The sequence below is a fragment of the Grampus griseus genome (genome assembly GCF_964374135.1).
Source record: "Grampus griseus genome assembly, chromosome: 10".
Classification (NCBI taxonomy): Eukaryota; Metazoa; Chordata; class Mammalia; order Artiodactyla; family Delphinidae; genus Grampus; species Grampus griseus.
The window spans coordinates 24,466,280-24,481,359 of record NC_139004.1 but is presented as its reverse complement, the minus strand read 5'-3'; the positions used below and the strand labels follow the sequence as shown (position 1 = coordinate 24,481,359).

Below are 15,080 nucleotides of genomic sequence, written 5' to 3'. Positions count from 1 at the left end.
TAGGTTAAGACTTTAAAGTGACTTTTAGAGATCCGACTAGACAAACAAGTAGACCTATGCAAAAAGTTAAAAATCTCTTCAGGTTTATATACCGCATGCTCTACCGTGTTCTTTCGGATGTGAGGGCGATCTGGCTGCGACATCTGTCACCCCATTGATCGCCAGGGTTGATTCGGCTGATCTGGCTGGCTAGGCGGGTGTCCCCTTCCTCCCTCACCGCTCCATGTGCGTCCCTCCCGAAGCTGCGCGCTCGGTCGAAGAGGACGACCTTCCCCGATAGAGGAGGACCGTTCTTCGGTCAAGGGTATACGAGTAGCTGCGCTCCCCTGCTAGAACCTCCAAACAAGCTCTCAAGGTCCATTTGTAGGAGAACGTAGGGTAGTCAAGCTTCCAAGACTCCAGACACATCCAAATGAGGCGCTGCACGTGGCAGTCTGCCTTTCTTTTGACAATGTGACAGACAATGTTTTTAAAAAAGGATCAAGTAATTCATACAGAAGAGGTATTTTTGAAAAGTAAGCGAAGTTTTATATATAGCTATGTAACAACTCATTTTTGAAAAGTAAGCAAAGTTCCATATATAGCTATGTAACAACTCATTATTAAATGTGTGATTATATAATTTATATATAAAATATATATTCATTTATATATTATATACACATATATTTTCTATATAATATATATTTTATATATTTATATATACATATATTTTTTTCTCCTCTCCCTCCTTCTTTCTTCCTTGACCCAGTGAATCGTCTTGAGCTTCTCCTTCATTTTGCACACTTTCGACAAAACTGCTTTAAGCCACAGGTTAAACATAGCACCTTCTTGGATGGAAGGAAGTAGGGGCCTTGGGGTAGAGGTATCAATGGGGCTAAAAAAGTAATTTGGCTGGTAGATAAGTTAGAACTTTAAAATATTTTAAAACCGTCAAGGTTAGTATAGAAAAATTCACATGAATTTTAAAGTTAAAAATATATGCCTCCAAAAGGCCTTCAGAACTCTCTCTTGCTTCTAGAGGCAGCTTCTGCTATTTCTCAGGCTATAGATGTTGTTGATTATTGTTTTCACCCAGGAGGGGTTTTTGAGAGTACCTGGCTTGAGAAGCCTGTGCTGCTGATCAATTACAGCAAATAACAAGATCAGATTTTATTTTCCATAGATTTCTCTGGCAGAAACGTGGAGGATGAATTGGGACTGTGTGGGGTGGGGAAAGAGAGACCTGTTAAATGTCCGTGTGAATTATAGTAGCATCAAAAATTTGAAGAAGATGGGTAAGAAAAGGTGAAATATTAATGAGGTGGAAAGGAGAAAGAGAAAAGGTCGAGAATGATGCCCCCCCAACACACACACACACACACACACACACACACTTCCTTTTCCACCTTCCTTGTTTATTTTTCATAACATTTATTGTCATCTAACATACTATATTTTTAATTTATTTTGTTATCTGTCTGAAATTTTGATAGAATGTATATTCCAAGAGGTTAGGGATTTTCATATTTTTTACAATATACTTTTGTATATCCTGCTCTTAGAATAATGCTTAGCACAGAGAAGGCGTTCAGAGAACACTTGTTGAAAGAATGAATGAATGAATGAATGAATGGACGATACCTTGGTTCTAGCTCCATAAAGGTTTGGGGGAAATAATCATGAGTAGGTTTGTCTTTCATTCCTGCGAGCCGTACAACTGGAAATGTCCACTAGACAGTTGAAGAGGCCAGTGGGAGGTTGGGGTGAGCAGATGTAAGCTGTTATATTCAGAATGGATAACAACAAGGTCCTACTGTGTAGCACAGAGAACTATATTCAATGTCCTGTGATAAACCATAATGGAAAAGAATACTAAAGAAAGAATTATATATATGTATAACTGAAGAACTTTGCTGTATAGCAGAAATTAACACATTGTGAATCAACTATATTTCCATAAAAAAATAAAAATAAAATAAAAAAAGAGGCCAGTGACAACTCAGAAGAGAGGACTGAGATGGATTAACTTGCCAGCAAAAGGGTGAGTTTATCCAGAGAAAATATGTAAAGTAAGAAGAAAAAACAAGAACAGCTGGGCACGCCAAGAGTCAGGAAAGTCACTTTCAAATATGAAAAGCAATATGTGTTCAATTTCATTTTTCTAACTCTGACCTAACACAGAGATTACTCAAGTTGACATAGGTAGGAAGCCATATATATTTCTTTTTTTTTTTTAAGTGAAAGGAGGTTTACTCAGAGAAATACACACTCCACAGACAGTGTGGGCCATCTTGGAAGGTGAGACAGGCAGAAGCCATATTTTCCAAACCTGCTGAAGGTGGTCATACTTTATCAATTTTTTCAACCCACCTTTCTACAAAGATTCGCTTTCATTGAACTAGGTAGGACAAGCATTATTATAAACGTTGTTGATCAGCCAAACCTTTATCTCCATTTTCTTATTTCTAATTGGTTGAACCATATCAAATTGTTGGTATTTTACTAATTTTTTCTAACTTACAAAAATGGACACTTCATACGTCCAACCTAATAAATTAGGGGTCATATCATCCTAGTAATCTTGTTTACCCGAAAGAGAAACTAAGGCAGTGTCATAAGACTCTCATTAAACAAGCTTGTGGAGAAATTAAAAACTCCTGTTATTTTAATTCTGCTATTCTACAACAGGTATGCTTAGGTCATTCTGCTCCTTGGAAGCCCCTGAAATCATTCTATTCTTGGAGACCCTTGGAGTTGCTCTCAGCCTGGGACAGTCTTACTCATGGTGTCTTTCTACCTACCTGATATATATCAATATATTCAGAGGCCCTGGGAACTCATCTCAGTCTTTGACCCTTCCCCCATCCAGGTCCGTGGATGTTCTGATGGCGAAGGGCACATCACCTACGGATTCACCAATACAAGGTTAATTGGTAAATCATGTTCCCTCAAAATTCTTTTAAGGTTTCAAAGAATGTTTGGGAGAAGAATTTCCTGTGGAATTCTGTATGGAATTCATGAAGTTATGAGTTTCTTTTGAAGGTTTATATTGTACATGTGAGTGTACTATGAAAGCTAGAAAAACGCAAGGTAGGTATTAATCATGATGAAATCAGCAACAAGAAATTGTGTTGACCTGCTTTTTTTTTTTTTCAAATATTCCTACTCACCTAACTTGCTAAAAGCTAGATTTAAAAAGCCTCCACATTGCAAGATAATGCTTCCTACTGCTAGTCTAAGTGTGTGCTTTCAATTTCACAGCAGTAACACTATATTAAGCGTTAAGGAGAAGTTACAGAATATCAAAATTCCAAATTAGGAAATAGTAATGTTACTGTTTGATGGGAGAACATACAAACAAAAACAGAACACTCAAATCAATTTTTCTTAAACTGTAACTTTATTTGGAGCAGAATTTTCCTTAAGTAAAGTTAACGTTTTTAAACACCTTAGGACAAACTATTCAAAAAAGGAACATTTTATTTCAGAAGGGGTTTGAGTAAGTGGTTTTCTGTCTTCCTACCTTCCCATCATATGAATATTTGCTTTATAATTAAATATATTCTTAGTTACTCCCTTGTAATCAAACCAGGAGACTAAATTGCTGTCAGCATTGAAATATCCACATCAGAAGACCGTTCAGGTCATTTTAAATTCACATTAGCACAGTGACTATAAGAAACTGATAATACAGATTAACGTGATATTTGCCCCCAGTTTGTCTTCTATGGGTTTCCATGAGAAGGTCCTCACAATAAATTATATAAAATACAGTACTTTGGTTGGAAATTGTAAAAAATAATTCTAAAAATTAACCACATATATCAAACAAACAAGTTGCTACAGTATGCTTTAAATGATATAAAATAATTAGTATGTCAAACATTTTCTTATAAACACATTGCTTTGGATCATACATTGAGCTGAAACATACAGCCCGCATTCTTTTTCTCTCCTAAATGGCCCAGAACAATGGCTTGATGCCACCTCGTGAAAAGACATGGTGCCTGTGAACTCCAACAGTACTGGTAATTCGTACTTAAAAACAAAACGATTCTTGCGTTACGTGGGTTGCCTTGACTGTATTCAACTTTTGATGACTCCAGATGATGACATAGCGTCAGTTTATTAGACGTATATAGTCCTTTGGGCAAGAGATGTGTCTAAAAAATTGCTTAAAAATCAGTTTTCTTCCTATTTAAATCATACATGAGCTGGGTGAGGGCTTAGTAATCAATGGCAGCTTATTGTCAAATTAACAATCACACCAAGAGTAGCTTTTATGCCCATGCAACTTTCCCTGCAGTTCACACACATACCCTTTGGCATACCACTGTCACTGAAACTTTGGGCACTGTACCATTTCCTGACGTCCCAGAAAGCTTTCTGCCTGGAAATAAGGTACAGACGTGGATAGGTACAGTTAAACTCATCACTCTTCTTGGTGTCTTGCAGTAGATTTTGTAAGTCTATAGTCACTAAAAATATAGGCAACAGGTAGCATTTCATTTTCACTTAACAAAATAATGGTGACTATTTGCTTCTATAGTAAACAGCTTGTATGCTCAATTTATCCTTTACCCGTTTCAGGGCGGGGGGGAAAAGAGAACTTTATAGGATTTTGCTAGTTCTTTAGAATTGACATTGTTTTTTCAGCCTTCTAGTTTGCTCAATGCAGCGTCAGCTACTTGACTTGCAAATGAATAAACATGTTTTGCTTCCCAAGGGAAGTTGTTTGCTGATAAACAAATGAAAGCGGAAGAAGAAGAAAAGTGAAATATTTTCCGAATTTGGGCCCTACAAACGTAATAGAAAAACAATTTTATAATGTGTAATAACCAGGTAACTGGGTTTTTCAATTAAAAAAAAATGTAATGACCTTAACATAAGCTAGAGGGCCAAGAATATGGTATTCACAATCCATCTGGTTCTCTAGGGGGTATTTACAATTTAAAACCAGCTTTCCAGCAAGCTGGGTAAGCTTTCAGATTAATTTACTTTTTATACATAATACAGAAAGGGGAAATAAATATTAACCTCATAGTAAAGGACTCATCTCTGAAAACACATTTTCTGCTGCTTGAGATAATGAGAATATAATACAGAAATGAATTCAGCTTCAAGTTGTGCTTACATATACATCTTTATTTCCTGAAGCTTTGCTGCCAGTTTGTTAACAGGAAAATATTACCTCTCAAATCCACTTCCATCGTGTGCTTTTCTCACGCCCCCAGCGATCATGGTGCTTGGTCAGGTATATTTTTGAGCCAGACTCTCCAAAGCACAAATTACTCCCTGATTTTAGGTGAGGGCCCCTTGGGAACCAGCCTGATTTGTTCAAGCTGCAACATATTACGAATACGTCAAAGCAAAAATTTACCAACTTACTAGGTTGAACCATATCAAGGTGCCGATATTCATTTTAACCGACAAAGATGACAATTTCATTGGCTCAACTTGCTATATCCTGGAACCAAATGAGAGTGACTTGAGCCCTGCGAGAAGGTGAGTCAATATACTCCGGAGACTATGTCGCGTTTACAGACGGTGACCTTCTCTCTTGCCTTTCAGGCGACCATGAGTGGAGGCGAGTGTGCCCACAGAGGTGGATCAGAGTGGACGTTCTGTCTTTTTCTGTCTCCAAACTAGCTTTGTCATTTTCAAAATTGCTGTAAACATTCCTCTCAATGGAACAGCCTCTGCCCACCATATAGAGTTCTCACTGTTGAAAGAAACTACACAAGGGTTAAGAGTTCTTTGAATGTGGCACGTGACAGACACTGACATCATGGTAGCTGTGACTTCCCAGACCAGTGGGACCTCTGCCATCTATCTTTCCTGCTCCCCAGATTGCCATGAAAACCGAGCTAAATGCAACATTCTGAGGGTTAGGATAATAAAAAATCTTCTGCTGCTTTGAAACTTAGCTTTTGGATCATGTATCTTGGCAGGGATATAGTTTAAGTGACCGTGTTAACCTTTATGTGGAGAACATTTTGGCTTGAAAAGCTTCCTTTTTGTGGGTACTTATACAAGTTGATTTCAAAAATGGAAGAAAATAGAGTATCATGGCATAGCTTGGTTTCAGCTGGATATCTCCAACCACCAAAAAGGGTGTTATAAACATTTCTAAAAATATTTACTTAGAGTTCTTTCATCTGGGGAGTAAAAAGAAAACAAAGTGAATTATGTAATAGTACTTTTAGAACAGCACAGCGGTATCAAAAAGTCAAACCAATAACATGGTATTGAGAACGGCAGATGGTCAGTTTTCTGGTGCTGAGGTCAGTCCAAAAAAGCCTAAAGTACCGAATATGCCACATTTAAAATTTAACCACTTCACAAATATCTGCACACACTGAGGGAAAAACCCTTCATCGTGTAGCCTTAAATTGCACCCCTGTTGCAATACTGCATCATTATTATTCTATTTTTAAAAATCTGTATAAAATATTATCTGGAACCCCAAAGGAAAATCAATTAATCTTTAAAAACTTCCTTACAAAGTTGACTGTATAAAATGCTAAAACATAATCCATATATACAAAATGCTGCTGTTTAAGAAAATAATGGGACCCAGTTTTAGAATAAAATAACTTTGTACAAAAAAGGTACTGCATTCAAATCAATATTAAAAAAAAAACTTTAAAAATGAATATTGAAATGTCTCAGTTCAGAAGAATAACTATAAAGTGTTTGCTTTTCCACCATCTGAAAGTCTCTTGCAGGTAGAACACCAGCTGGCTGAGGGAGAGTGTCCTGCTGTCCCCTACAAAGGGCTTCGTGACAGTCATCGCCGAGATGCATACTTAGCAGCCCAGTCCGTCCGGCCGTGCACGGGCTGGGCAGCCGGAGGCCGGGGCAGCGACCCGGGAGTGCTTCTAGGTTGGGTGTGGAAAAAAGGTCGCCCAGGATGAGGTCTCACAGCCTTCAGGGAAGAATAACCTGCAATGAAAGAAAAAGGTGGGTCTGACTGATACGGGACCCATGCAAACAAAGTGCGGCAAAGAGCATCCTGGTGACAAAAATATTAGCAAAGGAGAGCTGAAGAGCAGCCGCCTCTTCAGGGTCCTCCCTCCCAGTTAAGGACAACCCCATTCTATAGTGGTCAGGCCAGAATTACTGGTGTCATCCCTGACCCTTCTCTTTTTCTCAGATCCCACTTGTAATTTTCAGCAAATCCTATTGGCTCTACCTTCCAAACCTACCCAAAACCTGGCCCAGGTCAACCAACACCACCGGCCCAGGCCAGCCTCATTCCTCACCTGGATAATCGTGACAGCCTCCTGGTTGGTTTCCCTACTTCCACCCTGCTCGCCCTTTCAGTCTAGTGACAACAGGGCTTGAGTGAGCCTGGAGATAGAAGTCAGATCCCCTCACTGCCCAGCTCAGAACCCTCCGGGGGCTTCCATGTGGCTCAGAGTCATGACGACGTGCTTACAGTGACCTGTGGGGGGCGCCCCCCATCACCTCTCTGACCTCCTCCTCCTGCTATCCTCCTCTTGTTCACACCATTCCTGCACTCCGCCTCCCTGCTGTTCCTTGCATCTACCAGGCCCATCCTACCTGGAGGCCCAGGCACTAAGAGCCTGCATTATAGGGCTTTCTTGCTCACCTCCTGTAGATCTTTACCCGATGGTTCCTTTGCAGTGAGGTCTTCTTTGGCTGCCCTGTGTAAAATGCATTTGCACCCCACACTCCCTACTCCCTGCTTTAGTTTCCCCTTAGCACTTTAGGAGCATCTTATTTGGTCTACTTATTGTCTGTAGAGTACAAGTTCCAGGAGGACAGGAGTTTTGTGTCTCCTTCACTCGTGGACCCTAGGCCTACAAGGTCCAGCACAAAGCAGCTGTTTGATAACTGTTTGTTGAATCAATTCATGAATAATAATAATCTGAAATAGAACTTACCAGGGGAAGGGTCAGGTATAGGTGCCACGTGGACCCTCTGCACAGTAGAACCGATTTCTTTTTTCAGAAAGGAAGGGATATAGTTTCCAGCCAGTCCACTAGAACTTGTTGAGGTGGAACCAACTGATTTGCAAAAGGAAAAGCTTGTTACTGCCAAGACATGCACAGGACACCAATGGGGGTAAAGGACAGTGGGGCAGGACAATAGAGAACCAGGTTTTGACTTTCAGGGGAAAAGAATTAGGATAAAAGCAGTGAATTCCGAGCAGAGCATTCCACCACACTACGCTGCTGGAAACGCTGGGGGATGGGGCGAGAGTGTGCAAGACGGTGCTGACCCTGTAGCCTGTACCCACAAGGAGGCTGGTAGGTTGGTTTGCTTAAAAAAAAGGGGAAATTTGGAATTTTCTGTTTGTCATAATAAGTTTAAGCTGTTCTGGAATTTTCTTTTTCTGCTCCATAACATACAAGAGTTACCCTTCCATGTCAGTATATACAAATTCCAGAATATGGTTAAACCATAGCTCATTTAACCATTCTCTTATTGATCAGCATACAGGTTATGTTAATTATTTAGCTATTATAAGTAATTCTATGCTAAGTATTCTTGTCCAGAACCAGAAAATTAATCCTTATTAAAATATATTAAATACGTTCACTTTTTATGTCATTTCTGTCTTGAGACAGTTTTAAGGGCAGGAACTGGGTGCTATTCATCTTAGTGTTCCAGGCGGTTCATGGACAGCCTTACATATAGCAAGTAATCAATACGTATCAGATGGGTGGATGTGTACCTATAATCAAGGTGCACACGGAATAATGAAGAGTGTTATACAAATGGAAGTTATATCCATTCGGAAGAGTTCATGAGGGGGAGAGTTGCTCTCTGTCTTCACAACACAGAGCATTCTTGGCAACTGCTCAAGGCAGAGCAGGAGAAAGGGTCTGGAGCTCACGTGTGAGGAGCTGTGCTGGTCAGCTGGAGCACATTTTGCAATTCTGGTGACTAGATAGATAAGAAGAAAAATGGGAAGAGAATTTGAACAAGGAAATCACAGAAGGAAAAAGACGTAGAGTCAGTAAACACAAGAAGATGATCAACCCTCAGTCAATGGGGCATGCGGGTTGAAGCCACAGTAAGATGCCATTGCACACCCTCAGATGAGCACCCGTTGACAATCTCAACAGTACCAAGAGGCATCAAGGGCAGAGCACAACTCCCACACCCTGCTGGACAGCAGCTGGGCAAAGTCCAAGATGAACACAGCCTTTAAGCTAACACATTTACGTCATATCCAGAAACCTCACACGTGCACACCACCTATAGGGGGCATCAATGTTCACTCCGGTGCTCTAACTGTGAAAACTGTCAACAACTTCCATGTTGGTCAAGAAGAGAAGGAATGAATAAATTATGTTCTAAGTGCCCATCAACAGACGAATGGATAAAGAAGACATGGTATAGATATACAATGGAATACTACTCAGCCATAAGAAAGAACAAAATTTTGCCATTTGCAGCAATATGGATGGACTTGGAGGTCATTATACTAAGTGAAATAAGTCAGATAAAGACAAATACTGTATGATATAACTTATATGTGGAATCTAAAACATATTAACAAAGAAACAAAATTGAGTTATTTGTAGTGAGGTGGATGGACTTAGAGTCTGTCATACAGAGTGAAGTACGTCAGAAAGAGAAAAACAAATACCATATGCTAACACATATATACGGAATTAAAAAAAAAACGGTTATGAAGAATCTAGGGGAAGGGCAGGAATAAAGATGCAGACGTAGAGAATGGACTTGAGGACATGTGGAGGGGGAAGGGTAAGCTGGGATGAAGTGAAAGAGTGGCATGGACATATATACACTACCAAACGTAAAATAGATAGCTAGTGGGAAGCAGCCGCATAGCACAGGGAGTTCAGCTCATGCTTTGTGACCACCTAGAGGGGTGGGATAGGGAGGTTGGGAGGGAGATGCAAGAGGGAGGAAATATAGGGATATATGTATATGTATAGCTGATTCACTTTGTTATACAGCAGAAACTAACACACCATTGTAAAGCAATTATACTCCAATAAAGATGTTTAAAAAAATATTAACAAACTAATGAATATAACAAAAGAAAAGCAGACAGATATAGAGAACTAGTGGTTGCCAGTGAGGAGAGGGAAGGGAGGAGGGGCAGTATACGGGTAGGAGATTAAGAGGTATAAGCTATTAGGTATAAAATAAGCTACTATGGATATATTGCACAGCACGGGTAATATAGCTAATATTTTATAATAACTATAAGTGGAGCATAACCTTTAAAGATTGTGAATCACTATAGTGCACACCTGTAGCTTATATAATATTGAACAGCAGCTATACTTGAATTAAAAAAATTATATTCTAGTATGAGTAATAAATCGTGGTATCATACACTTATATATATTGTATATGTAATACTATACATAATGTGATATATATTCTATGGATGTATAATTGCTGCATACATAATATAATTATTAAAATGAGTGGAGATCCAGGATTATATGCATATAAATTTTAAAACATGCAAAACCATACTAGGTATTTCTTGTATACTAAAAACAAAGCATGGGGCTTTCCTGGTGGCACAGTGGTTGAGAGTCCGCCTGCCGATGCAGGGGACATGGGTTCGTGCCCCGGTCCGGGAAGATCCCACATGCTGCGGAGCAGCTGGGCCCGTGAGCCATGGCCGCTGAGCCTGTGTGTCCGGAGCCTGTGCTCCGCGACGGGAGAGGCCACAACTGTGAGAGGCCCGCATATCACAAAAAAAAAAAAAAAAAAAAAATACATGAACACGCAATGGACAAAGGCAGAGAGAAGAGAAGCCCAGATGTTTACTTGGCATGTGGAAGGCGAAGCAGCCCACAGCAGGGGAAGCTGTCTACTGGGCACGGGGTGTGTCTGCCTGGAGGACTTCTGAAATTCATCTGTCTATTATAAAAAGAATAGGCAGGGGCTTCCAAACCGTCCACCTTCCAACCAGAAGGGGTTCTGATGCCCTGGGCTAAGGCTGGGCCATCAGACAGAAGGGAGAAGCCAGAGCAAGGCAGACCCAGTGAAGTGTGGCCCTGGAGGTCGCCCACCACAGAGCAGGGCCTCGGAATCCAGACCCGTAAGACTGTTTTTCCCTTGCACCAGGGAAGACTGCTCTCGTCCCCTGCTACTCTTGACGGCGGAGCCGGAGAGAACTGGCGGAGTCCCCAAGGCCTGCTGCCAGGTGAGAGAGGGCAGCACGGGCCTGGAAAAGAGGCCCAGGGTTTTCACGCCAGAGAGGCCCTCCTGGTTCCACGGCTTGTGACCCTGCCACATCCAGAGAATCTGCTTCTTATCATTTAGGGGTTAATCATCATTACTCACCTGAATTTATTTTGCTGATCACTGATACCATCCCTGAAGATTTTCCAGACAAACCAGAACTAGACCATGGATTAGATGGAATAAAATCCTTTCCTGGATTCGGGAGTATGCCGTTTCTTATATTTATTCCTAATAGGGAAGAAATGTTTTTCAAATGCAAAATTTATATTTAATCTTGCATCACATGTCAGAGATGAAACGAATGCAGAATCCAATTTGTCAAAGACTTCCCGTGTTTCAACAATCAAAGCAAAAACTGACCATGATGATGTCATCAGATAGGTGGCAGAGGAAAGATGCCATCTTTGGGGTGAGTATGCTGTCTCACTGGTGGGTGGCCTGACAGACCTCAACTTCTACCAACAGATCTGTCCACGTCTGATGTCTTGACCACCTGGTGCAGTCCTGGGCTTCTGGGTCCCTTGGCCTTCCTACTCATCTGCCTTTGCAGACCACTGCCTTTCCGTCAGCTGCCCAGGTTCTTCTCTTGTCCCTCCACACCCCCAAGCCCAGCTCTGCAGCCCTCTGCTCTCCTCTTTCTGAATTCTGAGGTTCCATCCTCTCAACCTGACATGGACTATGGGAGGTGACTCTGCTCTGTACCAATGACCCTCACCGACTCCCTCAAGCCCAAGGCTGCCTTGACCTCAACTGCAAGCAAACCACTGCCCCCCCCGGAACACCCACTTCCCACTCCTACCAGGCCTTGAAGGAGCTTTCAGAACAGAAAAACTCAATTCATCCTTTACCCTTCTTCATCCCCTAGAGCCCAAAAGAAATAACTCTCTCTGCCTGTGCTCACTGCAGCTGGAGTCTTTGCCCACCCCCCCATACCCTGGCATCTGGGAAGTGGCAGGCCAGTCTCCTAAGGCCACAGTGCCAAGCCTGATGAGGTCTGGCAGTATTTCGGAGGCCTGTTCCCAGTCAAGAGTGGGGAACCAGTGCATCAGCAGGGCCTCCATTCCCCGCCCTAGGTCTCCACCCTGGGTCTGAGCACCACTGTCCCCACCTGGACAACAGCGACAGCTTGTGGGCCCCTCACCCATGCAGCACACAGATGTCAAAAAAAGCACGTCAGTCCACCAGCTACGACCCTTCAAGAGCTTCCAGTGGCTCATGAAATAAAATCCAAATTTCTTATAAGACACCCAAAGATGCCTCACGCGTCTAACACCTCATCCTCTCTGACGGGGCTCGGGCCATATGCTGGCCTCTCACGAGCCAAGCCCTTTCCTGCCTGCAGGCCTCTGTGCTGGCTGTTCCCTCTGCTCAGCATGTCTCTGTGCACGTGGAGTTCTTTCCCAATCGCTGGGGCCCAGGTCGGAGTCGCTTGCTCAGAGAGGCCTTCCCCGACCACTCTGTCTAAAGTACTGCCTCTGCCCCCATTTCATCACCCTTAACGCCAGTTGTCACCATCTGTGGCTATGGTGTGTCCATTTATTTAGGGACTGTCTCCCACCACTAGAAAATACGAGGGTGAGGATACTGTCTACAGGCTGCTGGCTAAAGTCACTGCATAGCCTGTGATGTGAATGGAGGCCCTAGAGGGGGGCAGCCTAGTGGCCCCTCCTGGCTATTGTGTCCACCAGATTCTCAGTGCCCAGCATGGGACGCTGTGCAATACGGATTTACTGATGGAATGAATTTGAGAATGAACGGTTGGCTAACACTGTACGCTTAGAATACGGAGAATGCGAAGAGAGGTCTGGGTACCCTCCAACGACAATGTTTTCACTTAACCCCTGTGGTACAGCCACATGGGGTGACTAAGCTCCCATCTGCTTTCCTGAGCAAACACACAGGGCTGGTAGTTTCTGGAGAGACCTTGGGCAAGCTGCCTGGTTCTTCCTGGTTACTCCTTCCCTGGGGACTGGACCCGGTTTCCTCTACCAAATTTCTTATCTTAGGCAACTACAGAAGATAAGAATGTGAAGCCTGGGAATTCCCTGATGGTCCAGTGGTTAGGACTCCGCACTTCCACTGGTCAGGGAACTAAGGTCCCGCATGCCATGTGGCCAAAAAAAAAAGAAAGAAAGAACGTGAAGCCTGGGCTTCAGCTAGTATTTCTATGGTGGTCCCACCAGTTCGGAAGAGAAGACCCAAGCACTTGCAATCCAAAACAGGATCTTTGTGAACACGTGATTCCAGGGACACGATTTCTTATCAGCGATCAGAGCAGAGGCAGGAATGTTTATTACCAGGCAGGTACCGGGAGTGCTTCAGGTAGTGCTGCTTGGCCGCCGACCTCAAGGTGGGCGTGTCGCACCGGGTGTAGGATGTCTGGGTTGGGGCACTATTTCCGGTGCCCACGGGCTCTGAGGGCTTCAGGTCCAGAACACTCTCAAATCTGAGTGGGGAGAAGATGGTTTCGGTCAGCACGAGCTGGGCAGCTCATCGGACGTAAAGATGACCTCACAGACCCCAGGTGCAGTCCGTGAACAGACAGGAGCCCACACTTGCCTGCACAGAGTCTCATCGCTCTGTCTCTTCTTGTTTTTCAGGTCAATCCTGGTGAACGATGGGCTGAAATCCGAGTCATCTAAGTCAGCCCAGCCATCAGAATCCTTTGCTAACCTGGAAACGAGACCCCACCTTCTCCTACTCTTTGGCTTGATCTCACCATTTTTGTGCTCCAGGCCAGTGAGAATTCTCTGTGTATACAAGGAGAGGGGGGAAAAAAGCAATACTTGGCATTAACGGAGCTCACCCACGAGTAATCCCCATTCTGAACTTTCTCGGTTATGTAAAGGAGGGTTCTGGGGCGTTTCCTTCCCCAATATGCAATATACTGTTTATTGGAAAGGACAACGGTGGAAAACACAGTCCCGGACCTGTGTCATTCATCCTGCACAGATTACATCAGTTTTCATTCAATGGGGACGCTAAGCTATGTAAGATAAGGATTTAAAAAAAGAAATTTAAGGTACTTCTCACGTATGAGGAAAGTGGCTGGATGCTGAAACAGGGCTCATCTCTGAAAGAGTTAGTGTGATTGACACTGTCCTAAATAGAATGTAAGAGAATATAGCTAAAGTGTCAGTCACCTGCTCTTTTATAGGAAACGATGCAATTAATGCCTTCTTTGCCTTCTCAGTAGACCTGGATCCTAGTTAACTGCAGAATTAGCTACAGTAAGAAATTGCCAAACACCCACTGCTGCTGCAGGGGGGCGGGGGTAAAGGGGACAGTCTGGAGACACCATCCCTGTAACCTCATGCTGCCCTAGTCGGGAGCCGGCACTCACTGAGTGAATGCTAGTCGACAGATAAAGTATTATTTTTGCATAAAGGTGTTAGAAGATCAGACTCTCAGACAGCACTATAAGGCTAACGGAAACCAGACTCCCGTGTCAGATTATTATCTTATTGACTAACACTCACTGTTTCCTTTGGAATAGCAAGAGGAAAAGGAAGAGCTGGGCTCCATCAACAGCCTGGCATTACCAGCGTCGACTGAGGGCACCGATAGGAATAATAATCTACAAATATTAGTGGGGCACTTGATGATTTTCAAAACATCTTCACAAGCAGCAGGACCTCTGATCCCCATGAACAGCCCTGTCTGGTGGGCAAGACAGGCATTAGGATCCTCCTTTTCCAGATTAGGACACTGAGTCCACAGGGGTCGATAATAACAATGACTAGCGCTCTCATTATCCACCCCTGTTTCACAGATGAGGGAGCGAGGAGCACAGAGGCCAGGTACCCTGCACAGGGTCACAAAGCTATGAAACAGCAGAGCCGAGATGCGAGACCCTAGTGATCTGGGGCCGCGTCCAGCCTTTGGCC

General features: G+C 43.0%; 1 protein-coding gene across 1 annotated transcript in view; it reads right to left on the bottom strand.

Annotated features, from left to right (window-relative positions):
- Window positions 1-3,397: 3,397 nt before the first annotated feature.
- CILK1 (ciliogenesis associated kinase 1) overlaps window positions 3,398-15,080 on the bottom strand; it is a 34,520-nt gene continuing 22,837 nt past the window's right edge. The window contains exons 9-13 of the mRNA XM_082663567.1: window positions 13,753-13,943; window positions 13,491-13,639; window positions 11,293-11,421; window positions 7,893-8,015; window positions 3,398-6,927 (exon numbers count right to left, since the gene is read on the bottom strand). Of these exons, the coding sequence (XP_082519693.1) occupies window positions 6,773-6,927; window positions 7,893-8,015; window positions 11,293-11,421; window positions 13,491-13,639; window positions 13,753-13,943 (747 nt within the window). The 3' untranslated portion in view covers window positions 3,398-6,772. The remainder of the gene's footprint in view (window positions 6,928-7,892; window positions 8,016-11,292; window positions 11,422-13,490; window positions 13,640-13,752; window positions 13,944-15,080) is intronic.